The 15,729-nt window shown below is 37.8% G+C and overlaps 1 protein-coding gene across 6 annotated transcripts in view; it reads right to left on the bottom strand.

Annotated features, from left to right (window-relative positions):
- LOC135710157 (ankyrin-3-like) overlaps window positions 1-15,729 on the bottom strand; it is a 266,177-nt gene that overhangs the window by 51,541 nt on the left and 198,907 nt on the right. For 4 of the 6 annotated variants that reach the window (XM_065232674.1, XM_065232707.1, XM_065232688.1 and 1 more), the window contains 2 exons: window positions 5,356-5,602; window positions 5,108-5,122 (listed from right to left, as the gene is read on the bottom strand). In XM_065232674.1, the coding sequence (XP_065088746.1) occupies window positions 5,108-5,122; window positions 5,356-5,602 (262 nt within the window). The remainder of the gene's footprint in view (window positions 1-5,107; window positions 5,123-5,355; window positions 5,603-15,729) is intronic. The other 2 variants (XM_065232680.1, XM_065232694.1) reach the window with 1 other exon arrangement.

Here is a 15,729-nt window from a genome sequence, read left to right as displayed (position 1 = left end):
AATGTTGCTCCTATTTTGATTTTGGAATTCACTCTTCAGTTGTCAAAATGCCGTCCAAGCAAGAAGAGCAGCGTATCAAAATTTTGCTCGCGCTTCGCGAAAATCCGAGCTACTCGCACGCAAAGTTGGCAAAATCGCTAAAAGTTGCCAAATCAACCGTTACAAATGTAATTAAAGTGTTTGGGGAACGTTTGTCGACAGCCAGGAAGTCTGGATCGGGGGGGAAATCGAAAACCGGAAGCCGCTGAGACGACAAAGAGAGTTGCCGGTAGTTTCAAGCGAAACCCTAACCTCTCTCTCCGAGATGCCGCAAATAAGCTGGGTGTATCGTCTACAACCGTGCATCGAGCCAAAAAACGAGCCGGACTATCGACTTACAAGAAGGTAGTGACTCCAAATCGCGATGATAAACAAAATACGACGGCCAAAGCGCGATCCCGGAGGCTGTACACGACGATGCTGACGAAGTTTGACTGCGTGGTAATGGACGACGAAACCTACGTCAAAGCCGACTACAAGCAGCTTCCGGGACAGGAGTTTTATACGGCAAAAGGAAGGGGAAAGGTAGCAGTTGTTTTCAAGCACATGAAACTGTCAAAGTTCGCAAAGAAATATCTGGTTTGGCAAGCCATCTGTACCTGTGGCTTGAAAAGCAGCATTTTCATAGCTTCCGGGACTGTCAACCAAGAAATTTACGTGAAAGAGTGTTTGAATAAACGTCTGCTGCCTTTCCTGAAGAAACACGGTTGTTCCGTACTGTTTTGGCCGGATTTGGCATCTTGCCATTACGGTAAAAAGGCCATGGAGTGGTACGCCGCCAACAACGTGCAGGTGGTTCCCAAGGACAAGAACCCTCCCAACACGCCAGAGCTCCGCCCAATTGAGAAATACTGGGCTATTGTCAAGCGGAACCTAAAGAAGACCAAAAAAACTGCTAAGGGCGAGCAGCAGTTCAAGGCAAACTGGCTTTCTGCGGCGAAGAAGGTGGACAAGGTGGCTGTACAAAATCTGATGGCAGGGGTCAAGCGTAAGGCCCGGCAATTCGGATTTGGAAAAGCGGAAGCCTAACTGAATATTTTTCCTGAATTTTATACTAATTGAACTTGAAAAAGAAATTTAATTTGATTTAAAAAAAAACCGATTTCACCGACCAAATTTTGACCGTATCACCCTTTAGAACGAGTTTACTGAATTAGTTTTACCATTATTTGCTCTCTCTCGTTCTTTCTATCTCATTCTTTCTTATTTTCTCTCATTCTCACATTTACTCACGCTGCATCTATCACCACAACGATACTGAGTTCGATATATCAATATGTAAGCGTAAGTCCACATGCAGGAACATCGCTACGCCATATAACTCAAGAATAGACAGCTCATCGTTCGACATTTTGGATTTAGACCCCTTGCGCCACCTCTAAATGTCAACGAAAAAAGCTCAATTGTTTATATGTTACTTAATTAGCCCAGTGTATCAGATTTGAAAAACTCATCTAAAAGTTTGTTCGTTTACATCTGAGTTGTACTACACGATAATTTGCAGTAACACAAAATTGAGTCGAACATGCTCATTTCAGCGGGAAGTATGACTACTCGAAAGTGAGTTGGGGCACTTTTACCCAATTTTCTGGGTCATTCGTGACTTGTTCGAGGGTGAGATTTGAACTTGTGACTTTGGCGTGAGAGGTATGGTTGCTAAACACTACGCCTGGTCACTAGACTGATGCAAATTTTGACATTTTCGCTCCACAGTGATCATACGGTTCCAAATCGGGTCCTGATTAGTCTCCCAAAATTTGAACTCATTTGCAAAGAAACTGATTTCGCACAAACCATTTGAAGTTTATATGGAAATTACTATGGGAAATCAAAACTTTTTGTTCATTGTCTTTTTAACTTTTTTCCATATTGCACTGTTCAAAAATTCAAAAGCTATACTTATGGAAAATTTTCTCTGCTGCAACTTAGCAGAATATAGTTGTTGAGCCAAACGTCAAATAAAATAGTTATTAATTGTTTAAGAGATTGATAATCTTCTGGCATGATCAAGCAGCTGTTTTGTGAGCAACACTGTATCTTGCAGTGTGGCATAGTAGCCATGATTTTTGTGCTCTATTCCAAGCGCCAGAAACACCAATGTTGCCTGCTGAACAATTGATTGAGCATAATCGTAAGACATTAGTGGCTTGAATTATTGATAACTTTTGATGCTTACATTATATTGAAAAGTGGTTAAGCACAAAGTTGTAGCTGAGAAAATTTTCTACGAGCTCAGTTATCATTTTTTAAAGCAGAGCAATATGGTAAATTGTTAGATGGATATGAACAAAATATTTGGTTTTCCTATAGTAATTTCCATATAAACTTCAAATGGTTTGTGCCAAGTCAGTTTCTTATCGAATGAGTTCAAATTTTGGGAGACTAATCAGGACCCGATTTGGAACCGTTTGAGCACTGTGGAGCGAAAATGTCAAAATTTGCATCAGTCTACTGGTCACCCCCTTAAACTTGTGATATGATATATGTCACTGTATAACAATTTTCTGATAAACTGTGAACTGTTGACTCGTTCCGGTCTCGATATAACGCTTCGATCCTTTTGTGTGCTCCAAAATAAAACTACTATTGGCACATTTCACACAATCAACCAACATTTTAAATATTTAAAGTAATAACACTATAGATTTTGTGAACAACTGAAAGAATGAAGCGCAAAAACAATTGTACATACAAATTGTTGTCCTATGTCAAGCATCTTTTTGTGCCCCTAAGCATAGACTCTTTTTTCACCACAAAAAGCAATGTTTGAAGAGAAATTTTACAGTACTTCCCAGCTTTTCTGCAACCGGATGCCACCATCTTGGATTTCCAAATGGTGTCAGACATCAATTTCCGGTTCCTACACGTCATTCCGATTCCAAAACTACCCATATTGTGGGGAATTTGAAAGTATTTTTCAGTTCTTCTCTAACCTGAAACCGCCATCTTGGATTGAAAACTGGCATCAGACATGGGTTTCCGGTCCCAATTATCCACGGCCCATACAAATTTTAACAATTGTGTGGAAAATTGTATACGCATGAGGAGGGAGCAATAATCAAAAAAAAACTATCTACGTAGTTAATGAACAGCCCCTAATTGATATAAAAAGTTTCCCAGATAATAGTTCAGCAGCCCATCGAGTGATTCTGGGTGAAAACCCATTAAATTTGTTTTGAAAAACACGTAAATCACTGTTGGTCATATTATCTCATTGCGCGTATTACCCCACCTTACCCTATAACAATTTACATATTTTGTAATAATTTTGATCGATAAAATAATGGGAAAAATTTTCTCGATTTAGTCAATTTCCCATTTTTGTCAGCCTAAAATTTGAGAAGGGACTGACAAAATCGGCAAAGCACTGTAATAAAAATGTACATGTTTTTGATGTTGAAATTGTTTTATCAAAATTATAGATTTTTTTTTCAGTGTGTATTTTTATTTGGAAAGGCAAACCAGTTTACTACATATTTGTCTCAGACGCCCGTTCGATTAGATGAGCCGTTTTCGTGCCATGATTTTGAAAAATACCGAACACGCTATTTTGAAAAATTAGGCGCGAGTTAAAATGGTCGAATTGTCCCTAGCGAACAATCATTCCAAGATTCATGGAATTCGGAGAGGGTAATGATTGATCGATTCATCAGTTGGCGTGGATTTGTCCAGGCAGAGATGCACGATCCCGTATCTCAAAAAGAGAAATTCAAAATGATCTACATTGCACCCCACCCATCAAACCGTTGATGGATAATCGATCCTAGCAGACGTATAAATTACACCATCTGCTTATCAAAGTTGGCAATCGTGCAAAACCATACTCGCCGAGACCCAAATGCTACAAATTGTAATACAATTAATGACCACACCGCCATATGAAGGGAAAATACAAATTAGGGAAAATTTGGCAGCAAAGAAATCAAAGGACACCGAAAGAGTACACGACAGCAAGCAGACTTGGGTGAAGATAGGTATCAGAGAGATGTAGGGTTACGGTATGTAATGTGGGTCTAGTCCTTTCATTCGGCCTATCACGCAAATAAATAATTAATTAAGGAATATTACACAAAAAATAAGGAAAATATTGATCACTGATGATTGATAAATGTGTACCACACACAAATCAATTTATATCACAACATTTCAATACATTTTCAGCTCTCGTAAGTAATAAAACTGGTTGAGAATATCACTCTGTTCGGAGTTTTTAGCCGCCATGACTTCTAAGGTTAAGATGGGAAGGTTGCACTGACGATCATCAAATGGCCTGATTATGGCATTTATTGAATGGAATTACCTGATAATACACACTAGACGTAAAACTCACAGTTACTGTTTGAATATTTTATGTTTATTTTAATTGTTTAACAACGTTTTCACAAGTAAATCATGGACCCAACTTTAGGGACACATTTCTTTTCTATGTTCCTAACTTTGGCCCATGAAATTCATTTGACAGCATATAGCAATAAGAGTAACGTCAACAATGTGGTTTGCATTTGGATGATAAGGAACGAACAGGAAGGGAGATTTTTTCTGCCAAATCTGTATAATGAACATCACAATGTTTTGATTTAGATATTCTGCGGTCGAAAGACGATAAGCGAAATTTTTAATTTTTAATTTTTAACTTGAGTGATTTAATGTAGTTTTCGTAAAATTTTCTCTAAGAAATGTTTTGAGGAATGAAGAGTATTAAGTTAACAGTGATAGTGATAAAAAAAAATACATAAGAAAACGTTACCAAGAGCGTTTTTTTTGAGAATCAAACAGGATAGGACGAAGTTGCATCCATAAATAGACCCAATTTGGGGACAATAGACCGATATTACATACATTTCCCTGGTGAGTTTTTGTCTTAAAAAAAGTAAGTTTTTCAACTTTTTGCGGTTCCTGATAGCAAACGACATGATAAGCATATCTAAGCATACCATTTAGCAGTAGAATATCGTTTGCAGGTAAATTAATTGATGAGTTATGATTAAAAACGTAATCTATGGCTGCATATTAGACCGAGGTTAGGGACGTATACCCTAGTTAATGATTAATGAAAAAATGGGGTTACCGGATCAACAGTGTCCTGCTGTATAGAACATTGTGTGGTGAGAGAACATAGATGGAGAAAAAGAAAAGAGCAGAGAGATGGAAAATATGACGACTGTACACTGGGGCATTTGAGAGGGACGAGGGGGGTGTCTGGATGAAAAGCGTCCGGTGAAAATGAGTGAGTCGGATTTTCTTTATGAATGTTGCAGAGTGCAGATTGGTGTGCTACGGCACAATAAAAAAAATAAGGAACTTAAAACCACTTACCCAACGTGGATCGGCTTCCGTGTGATGTTGACATTGTCGGTCACGGTGATGTCCAGCGGGTTGGGTGTGCTCTCGCGGGGTGTCATCGATGGGTACTTTTCGGCATTGGAGATAATCTTCTCCAGGTACTTCTCGTCCTTCATCGGATCGATGCTCATATTGGTGATGTTGGTGTCGTCGAACTGTTTATTCTCGTCGCTCGTCATGTAGTTGTACTGCTGCTGATCAGACATGATCGGATCTTCGCCTGATAGGTCCCCGAGCCGGTCCAAATTGTGGGAGGAAAACCGAGAAATGAAATGAGAAAATACCGAGAGAAGAGACTGTGAGTAAGTGAACATTTCCTTTCGGCGACGTTTGATGAGCGAGAGCAAAAAATGCGAACAAATACATGGAACATATATGCGAGTACACAGAGCAAGAAATCAATTACTTAACGAGCAACTACTTAAGGCTAGAGACTTACGTTCCGTTGATCTAGGTTGTTATTCTTTTCTGAATGAATGGACGAACTAATGCGTGCCCCTTTCGGACACACCGCGATCGCTTGAAAGTTAGTCACTGCAGTCAACAACTCTGCTGAATGAAGCTGTATCTATACACAGAATACGCACTCTACTCGTTAGCGCAGTGACTAAATGAAGGAAGATTAATAGGTTTGAAAGTCCAAAAGAAGAAAATGCACTCGCGCGAGTGAATGCGAGAGTCGTCTCCGTCGGACTACTACTGTGATGTGATCTTGTACTACTATGCTGTGTTTTTGGAGATTCAGGTCCAAGACACAAGTGAGAAGAGCGTACGTGCGGAGGATGTCACTTCGGAGATGAGCTGCCGCCGCCGCCGCACATGGTTCACGCTCACTGCTCGGTGTGAAAACACGTAACTGACTACTAAACGCTCTGCTGTGTGGAGTACTATACCTACACTACTAGTCGTTGTCGATTGCGAGTATGTATGCCTACTACCTACTACTGGTGTTTACCAATACAGCCAGGAGGGAAACATCCGCTGCTGACTAGAGGGCCAGAGGGCGATGCTGCCTAGCTGGCCCCGGACAAGCTGATGTCCGGACGGGGAAAGTGTAAATGGTGCTTGAATAACTATGATGAATGATGCTAGGATATCTGGTGAGATCACATCCAACAAACAATATGATTAAAACGTGTAAATACTTAGTAGTTGTTTTTCCAAGTCCCAGATCTGATGATAATTAAGTCTGAGATCGTTAAGGTTTTTTCATGGACGTGATCACGAACAAAAAGCTTAGAACAGAATTTCGAGCATTTTTTCCTTGAACAAAGTTGCCATTCCGAGATTTTGGAATCTTTCACAAGTAAAGCTGGGGCAATATTATTATCTATTACCGTAAGTCATTGAGCGATCGATGTTGTTCATTATTAACTTGTTAAACTTGTTTAAATATTAGAAGTTTATACTTCAGGCAAAGTTTGAATTTTCTATTTATAAGAGAATGCACACATGTTATGTATTTGTTACATTTGGCTTGAATGCCCGAAATGTGATCTTTAAAAGTTAATTTTTGGTCAAGTACTAATCCAATATATTTCACTTGACTTGACCAAGAAATTGGAACTCCGTTCATAGTGACTATGTGGCTACTACTAAGTTTCAAAAAGGAAGCTCTAGGCTTATGTGGAAATATTATAAGTAGAGTTTTGAATGTGTTGGGAGAAATCTTACATTTTTGTAAATAGGAAGAGAAAATATCTAAACTCTTCTGCAGTTTGCTGCAAATAACACGAAGACTTCTTCTTTTAGCGGAAATGCCTGTGTCATCAGCGAACAAAGATTTGTGGAAAAAAAATTTTGGTCCGAAGTGAAAATGTTATACAATATAGGCCTAAGAATGCTACCCTGAGGAACTCCTGCACTAACAGGTAGTCGTTCAGATTTGGAATTTTGATAATTTACCTGCAGAGTTCTATCAGCAAAATAATTTTGAACTAATTTCATGCCTTCATGTCAAACACTGTCAAATGCTTTTATATGTCTAGAAGAGCAACTCCAGCTAAACAGTCTTCATATTTCTTTGAACGAATTAAATTGGTAACTCTTAAGAGTTGATGAGAAGTTGAATGTCCATTTCGAAATCCAAACTGCTCATCTGCAAAAAATTAGTTGGTATTGATGTGAAGCATCATTCTATTCAAAATTATCTTTTCAAAACGATTATTTATTGATTTTGTTTAGAGCCGAGGATTCTTGTTCACTATACAATACATCTTAAAAGTATAGTCCAAAGATACAACACAATAGACATTTTATCTTCCAATAAGCCTCTTCCACCAGAACGGGAGCCGCTTCCAGTGGTTTCATTGTATGGCAGATTCGCCAACGGGGATCAGAGTGCTTCCATTGCAGCAATGGACGCAAAACGTGGTCAGCACTTACACACTCATCACGAAACGGTTGCTTTCCAAAGTCGACGACGCATCGACTGAAAGAACTGCTGATGAAGAACAATGAGGAGGACCACACAATAATTGCTGCCGAGTAAACAGACGATCGCGTGACACACATTGAGAGTGGTCTGCTTCTGTCGACAGCCGAGTGAACACTGTTTATTTATTGATGAAAGCAAACTTATTGGACGGTAGCTAGAAGCTTCAGCTGGATTTTTATCCGGCTTTAAAATTGAAACAACTTTTGCATTTTTCAATTTATCAGGAAAGTATGCGAAATGGAAACATTTGTTAAATAGTTACTCTCTGAGAGTTTTTTGATTAAAATATAGAAAATTCCATCATCACCTGAAACTATGAGAACTCTCGAATTGCTTAGCAAGTTTTTGAGCTTTTTCCGAATTTGTGATCAAAATTTTACCACCTGCTTCAAGTGCTGGAATAGGCTTTTCAGATTTTTTCAAAATTTGTGTGAGCTTCCAAAAGGGTTAATAGCTCGGTTTTAATTTCAAAACATTATTTTAAAAAGTTTTGTTCCTCAGGGCAGAGAATCGCTTTTAAATTTGGTTTTGCAAATTCCGCCAGATCACTTTCATTGCAGAATCGCGTGTTCTTCGATATTGCCTCCTTCGGTCATTTTTTAGACGGATCAAGAGCTGAAGATCATCGACTATTATAATTGAATCGAATTTAACATTGCATTTTGGTACTGAGGCAGCTCTTGCTTCAACTATAGAAGTACAGAGATTCAAGAGCATAATTAATTTTATCTTTGGTTTGCAAAGGAATGTTTGGATCGAAGTTATATTCCATAAATGTTCGATATTGCTCCCAAGCTCTATGGTAATTGAATGTAGAGCTGTTGGGATTAGAAATTATTTCTTGGGATATTTCAAAAGTTACTGGAAGGTGATCAGAACCGAAGTCAGCATCGGCTACAAAGTTGACATTAATCAGTTAAGACCAAATCAATAGTTGAAGAAAAGCATGTTGGGCTGTTTGGATATTGAATATTGTAATAACCTGCAGAACAATAATCAAACAGAATATTACCATTGCAATTGCTTTGAGCATTATTCCAAATAATATACACAAATAATGAAGAATTTAGACCTATGACGGGCAAGTTTTTGATGGTCACCCTTGGTCTGGTTTAACGAACGTTACAGTTATAATGGCGGCGTTATGCACGTTATGAACTCTCAAAAAATTAAATAGCTCGTCTTCATTATCTTTAAAAGATCGAGTATTGCAATTCAAAATATTAAATAATTTAAAATCCATTACTGAATTTCAAAGTCATGACGATATTGTTCGCAAATTTAACTCCAGTTTGAATAGCATCAAACATGGAGTTAGTTTTCAGCATATCAGGGGACCTTTTCCTTCTTGGCATTAGGCCGGGAAAGTTTACTAGATTTTTTTCCTGGATAATGGATCATTCTCATCATCGTGAGCATATCAAATTGGTTGCTCAAATATATTTCATCAGAATGGGAATCAAGAGATTACCCTTTTCTTGTGCGCTTAGGCGCCATATTGACAGTAAAACGTTTCTCCAAACAGACTTCCGAGCAGATTACTATAAGAATCCGAAGGATCGAAGAGGAATTTTCCAAGTCGATGTCCAAGCAGGATTACCTCGGGTAGGGTCTAAACAAGTGTCGAAGAGGAATAAGAGTCGAGCAAGGTTGCAAATTTGCAGGTAATATTGAGCACTGAGAACTGCTGTTTAAATGTGTTGTAGCTTTAGGTAGCAGTAACACTTCCTTCAGCAAAAACCAAATAGATCCGCACGGCAAGAGAACATCAATTCGTTGGATTATTAAGAGATTTCGGACTAATTTTCGGAAAAAAATTATGACTCAAATTTTCCTTATACACATAGTAATATTTAAAAAATACTGGAAAAACCAAAGATTCCAGACTTGATTCAAATAGGATTCGGTGTAACATATTTCGAGACTAAATAGCAAAAAAAAAAATGAATTTCAGACTCGATCATCTTCGATTTGCATGATTTTTTGCATAATTGCTTGTTATGGTCAATAATTCACACCCAGTTCGGAAAATCAGAACTCGAAAACGTCACTTCAAATCGAAATGACGTCCGAGGCAAGATAATAGAAAAACTTAATTTCTTTTCAGGAAAAATATGCACGGTAAAATTTTTCAAGTAATTTTCGGTAAACAATCCGAAAAAGTGTTTAGAACGTAAATAACAAAAAATACCAACTTCAATATTTTTTGAATATGTTTCTTAAAAAAGCTTATAAAATCTTCTGTGCATTTTTCAAGTTGGACACTTTACACTTAACAACAGTTAAACAACAACCACTTTTGGTAAAGTTTATAAACTTTTTGTTTGCACAGAAAACAATTTCATAAGTTTAAATATGGTTTTCTGTGCGAAATTTTACCAAAACTTGTTAAAACAAAAATATGTCAAAGAGTTGTTGTTTATGATTTTCTGTTAATTTTTAGGTGTACAACTTGAAAATTTCACAGAAAATAGAAATTTTTACAAGCTATTTATGAAATATATTCAAAACATATTGAAGAGGGTCATTTTTTGTCATTTAAGTTCTTAACACTTTTTTAATTTTTTAACCAAAATTACTTGACATTTTCTAAAGTATATTTTGAGAAAAGGAATTGTCTCAGACGTCATTTCGATTGGCAGTGATGTTTTCAAATTATGATTTGTTGAAACATATCAAATACGTCATTTTGAGTTTTTTTGTGAGATCCAAAATGGCTGAATTTTAGCTTAAATTTTAATGATTGACCATAACAAACATTTGCAAAGCTCCACGCAAATCAGAGATAAATAGTTGCGTCTGATTAATGCAAGAAAAATGCTGAAGATTGTAGCTAAATAAGATTTAAATTGCAGTTCACCGTCGGTCACATCCATCGAGTCTGGGTACCGGCAGTGTTGCCAGTATTCCAGATTTTTTTCTGAATTTGAAAGATTTTTAGTCGTTTTGCCAGTGTACGTATATTTCCAGATTTTGTGAATAAAGGAAATACAACCCGGAAGAGAAATCATAGAAAACTCTTATGATGAAACTCCTTACTCCTTAATATGCTGATACGAATCTTGAGAATATAATTTCAATTGAATTCTGCCCAAGCTATGGAGATTCTTTTTAATAAAATTTGAAGACATTTAAATGGAATTATGCGAAAAGAACATCTGGCAGTCAAGGCCTTTTGGCAAAGTACTTGAGTACTTAGGGAATACTGAAGAGGATATTTTAAGAACTTCATAGAGAAATATGAATACAATTTATGTCAATTCTTGGGAATTATTGCCAGTTTGAGGGAATTGTGGAATTGGAGAGTGATTTATAACAGATTACAAGAGGTAATGTTAAGAACTCTAAGAATGTTGATGGAAAAGTTTGGATATTATCAAGATTATTTTAGAGGATTCCAGAAAAGAAGTATGATGTAATTCTAGGATCATTCAAATGGAACTCAAAAAAGGGCGAAGATATCCTGTGAAGAGTTCCAAGTAAATTCAGACTAGCAAAAAATTTCATGATCTGGGACCCAGGAAAAATATAAATTCCGGAATTTAGAATCATTTCAAGATACTGATGCTTCAAAAATGACGCTATCAGACATTCATTTTAGTAATATAATAAAATCATTCTTTGGCATAAAATTATTCGTAATAGTTATGGGAATGGTGGTGTTACCTGTAGTTTAGGTAAACTGTGTGTGAGTACCACGATGTTAGGCTTTGATTCCCATTTCAACCAGGAGAATTTTGCTTCAAAATAAATCGTATTCCTTTTTTTAAATTCTGGTACTGCATAAAATAGTAATGACTACATCGACTATTAGTTTAAAAAAATCCATCTAATCAAATTTGCTTGACTCTTTGCTTCTCATTCTTTTTAAAAAAGCTAAAGTTTAAAAAAACAATTCTAAAAAAAAATTCTGCAGTATTTTACCCACATTTTAATAAATTTTTGAAATGCTGCCCAATGGATGTTTGAACTTTTTGGGCGCACTGTGTCAATATTTTTCAACTTTTGAATGATTTTAGCAATACTAACAAGTTATTTGCTTTATATAGTTTATTTAATTTAAATATTTATTCATAACCATTCTAGTACTTCAAATAAATTCCAGATGATCATTCCGACCGATTTTAACGGGAGATTGGCACATTACTTTGATTTCAATAGCATTATGTTAAAAACAGAATTTTTTGGAGCATTCCAGATTTTTCCAGATTTTATATTTTAACTAGTCCAGATTTTTCTGAAAATGACTTGGCAATCCTGGGTATCGGTGCCCAAGTCTACTTTGCTGCTGGAATCGGTGAGTTGATAAGAAACGCCGGCTGTGATGCAAAGAAGACAAACATAAAAGTATCCTTTTACGACAACGTCGCCTTACATACCTTTCATTTTAAAACCACATCTCTAAAACGGTCCTTTTGAGGGCCATAAATCATCAGAACGGCTCTTTTCAGGGCCACCCCAATTTTCAAAGAAAGAGTTGGTTTGGAATATTTTCAAACACAAGAATAATTGCACATGAACTGAAAAAGAATCTGGTTAGTAATAAACGCTAAATGGACAGTGATCAATTATTACACTTCCGAAGAAATCAACGGATGTCATAATAATATCGGAAATTTTGAATAACGTTTGATTAAAATAGTTAACATATACACTACCGATCATAAGTTTAAGGACACCCCCAAAAAACCATGCAAATATGTTTTGTTCAATTTTCGATCTCCAAAGGTTATTTGAATGGTATGAATGGTATAGCATAGGGAAGGTCCATTAATTATGTCACGCAAATTTGGCCCATTTTCAACCCCCTCCCCTCCCCCGTTTGTCACATTTTTTATATGGACCTTAATTGTTTTTTGTAAGGCTCGTCACAGTTTCCAAAACCCCCCTCCCCCTAAAAGTGTGACAAAATTAATGGACGATCCCTAAGTGTTCTACTACTTCTTTTATTTCAAAATTTGGCCAACCCAATTCTGAGAAAATCAGTCACGATTCTTAAGAGTAAATTTTGAAAAATATTGTAACTTTGGGTGAACTTTTAGCACACAAAATTTGAAAAATATCTTGAACAATTTGCCTACGAGTTCCATTCAATACCTTTCAAATGATCTAAAGAGAACGAAAATTGAACGTAACATGACAGAGATATGAACATAACAAATTTGTCATGTTTTTTGGGGGTGTCCTTAAACTTATGATCGAAAGTGTATGTGACCGTAGTCCTACGTCAACTGTTCGTACAACCCCATTGGGCTGTCCCTTGTAGTTTTTTTTGTATTGTCAACGTACCCCTAAAGCTGGTTTGAAAAAGCAAACCATGATTATGATTGCATTGAACCTGTATTATGATGCACAAATAAATAAATATATGTACTAAACGCTGACTAAAAGTAAATTGGTACGCCCCTCGCGCGCCGCTAGCATGCCTCTAGTGTTGGGAATCGAAAATCTTTGACAGTGGTTTGTTTACACTTCTATAGAGAACAACTGGTGCAAGTTTGATCAAAGTAGTCGATCGCGTTCAGAAATAACGTCAAATGGAACTCGAAAGAAGCTGACTAAACAGTTTGGGATCGGCAGCTGCGCAACAAGATGTTGAGGTGCGTTAAAGCCAACCCCGGTCTTTCGATCTGAGATGTGGCCAGAAGGTACAACGCCAACTTTCAAACGGTGCGGAACATCCTTGCCAGGGAAGAATACAAGTCGTACAAAGCCAGTAAACATCCGAACCGGCACATGAAGCAGAATTCCGTGGTCAAAAAGCGTGCAAGGCTCTTGTACGACCGTGTTTTGACGAAACACAAGGGCTGCACTTTGATCGATGACAAAACATACGTTAAACTCGATTTAAAGCAGCTTCCCGGTCAAAAGTTTTAAATCGCGCCTGGACGTGGGGATGTGCCGGGAAGTCTAAGTTCGTGTTTACCGACAAGTTCGCGAAGAAGGTCATAATTTGGCAAGCGATTTGCAGTTGTGGCCTGAAAACGGAACCATTCATCACATCCTCGACGATGACATCCCAAGTTCACATCGAAGAATGCCTGAAAAAGCGTGTATTGCCGTTCATCCGCAAGCATAGGGGCAAAGTCATCTTTTGGCCCGATTTAGCCAGCTGCCACTACTCCAAGGTGGTTCTGGAGTGGTATGCTGCCAACAAGATCGATTTTGTCCACAAGCTAATGAATCCTCCGAATTGCCCGGAATTTCGACCAATCGAAAAATACTGGGCAATTTCAAAGCAGCGAACTCGACGAAGCAACGCCAAGGACATCCAACAAATGCGGGCAAAATGGAAGAAATGCGCTGATTCCGTGTCCGTTTCCACTGTGCGGGCGCTGATGGGCTCCATCAAGAAGAAGATTCGAGATTTCGTTCGAACTGGAGAAATGTAACCATCTAATGCTGTAACTTTGAAGTTTTAATAAAAGTACTGTAAAGCAACCAGTAATGGATCCTGATGAATGTGGGCGTCTTAGTGGAATACCTGTACCTCTCTCATTAAACCAGTAATGGACTTTTTAAACTTATTACATCACGAATTACAGGTATTTTTGTGTGTACCAATTTACTTTTAGTCAGCCTTTATCCATCTTATCCCGCCTTATTCTAAATTTCCCAGCGCATCGAGCTGAGTCGATTGGTGAATGAAACATAACCCTCGGGGGCCTTAGATCGACAATTGGTTTTCCAATGAGCTGTCTTGTCTGAGGATGGAGCTTAGAATCCGTGACCTTCAGCACGAATTTTTGGAATTTTTCACAGAGCATTCATTGGGTTACCTTCAGCCAACTGATCTTTGCGTCGTAGCGAGCCGGTGCCGTCGTACTGTACGGTTGGTCATCGCCGATGGCGTTTTCGAAAAATAAAACAAACACTAGCTTTCGTGATCGTGAGTCGACTTTTGATGTTGACGATGTGGGGGCAAGGGAAATAGGAGTTCAAAAAGAAAGCACATCCCAGTGTGTATTGAATCTGAGCCGGCAGGGATCTTCCGAGAACGACGTGTTTTTCAATTACTAAGATGATTTCAGACGTTGGGAATCAGTTTTGATCAATCCCTCAGCCTCACGTGCCGTTGTGAAAGTGGACGTGATCGGTAGAATTATTTGCTCTGGTGACCATAAAGAAATATCACTGCTGTAAGTCAGTCGTCGGACAGTTAGCTCCGCCTGAGTGCATTTCTCATCTCACCCGCATCCGCAGGTTGCTGGCTGATCGTCAGATGTTTTTCGCTCGCTTGAACGAAGAAGAAGACAACCGTGATCGCGTAGGGTTAGTAAGCTAGGTAAGAGTAGCGGCGTGAAGCCGTGGATCATCCGCGGCCGGAACTAGCAGAATTTGAAACATGTGATTGCATGCTGGGCAACTGTGTCAAGAAAATGTTGAAATGCGATGCGACAAGAGTCAGGTTCTATGTTTATTTATTTTTTTGGTAGGTTTTCTTTTACGATTTGTGAAAAAAAGTGATGGTTTTTCGAAACGGAAAATGTTTCAGACTAGTTAGACCTCAGAAATGGCTGCCGAACGACAACACATTTGAAAACTAATGTTTTTGTTTATTAAACGAATTGTAATTTAAATCGTATAGAATGCAAATATTCAATTTGTGTATGAGCAACCGTTTTGAGTTAAATTTAAATCGGATAATGTCACCAAGCAGAATTAGTTATTAAAGATTTAATCAAGTATGATGTGAAATCAAATAGGGGAATTTACGCAAATATATGACGTGTTTGTTTGTTTATATTTATCTGCTGCTTGCTGTCTGCGTACTGTCAAAAACGGTTTGAAATCGTTTTTACATAGCTTTAAACTTCTCAGGTGAGTGTAACTATTATCGGTAGCCTCTTTTTCTTCGGCAACCTTTCCATTTGAACTGCGCGTTAACCAGCTGTCCTATTATCGGAAAT

This window comes from Ochlerotatus camptorhynchus, unplaced genomic scaffold, assembly GCF_037179485.1.
Source record: "Ochlerotatus camptorhynchus isolate MF236.1 unplaced genomic scaffold, CSIRO-AGI_Acam_v1.1 ptg000036l, whole genome shotgun sequence".
In the NCBI taxonomy this organism is placed as follows: Eukaryota; Metazoa; Arthropoda; class Insecta; order Diptera; family Culicidae; genus Ochlerotatus; species Ochlerotatus camptorhynchus.
Note: the sequence above shows the minus strand (reverse complement) of the source record. Positions and strands in the feature narration are given on the sequence as shown.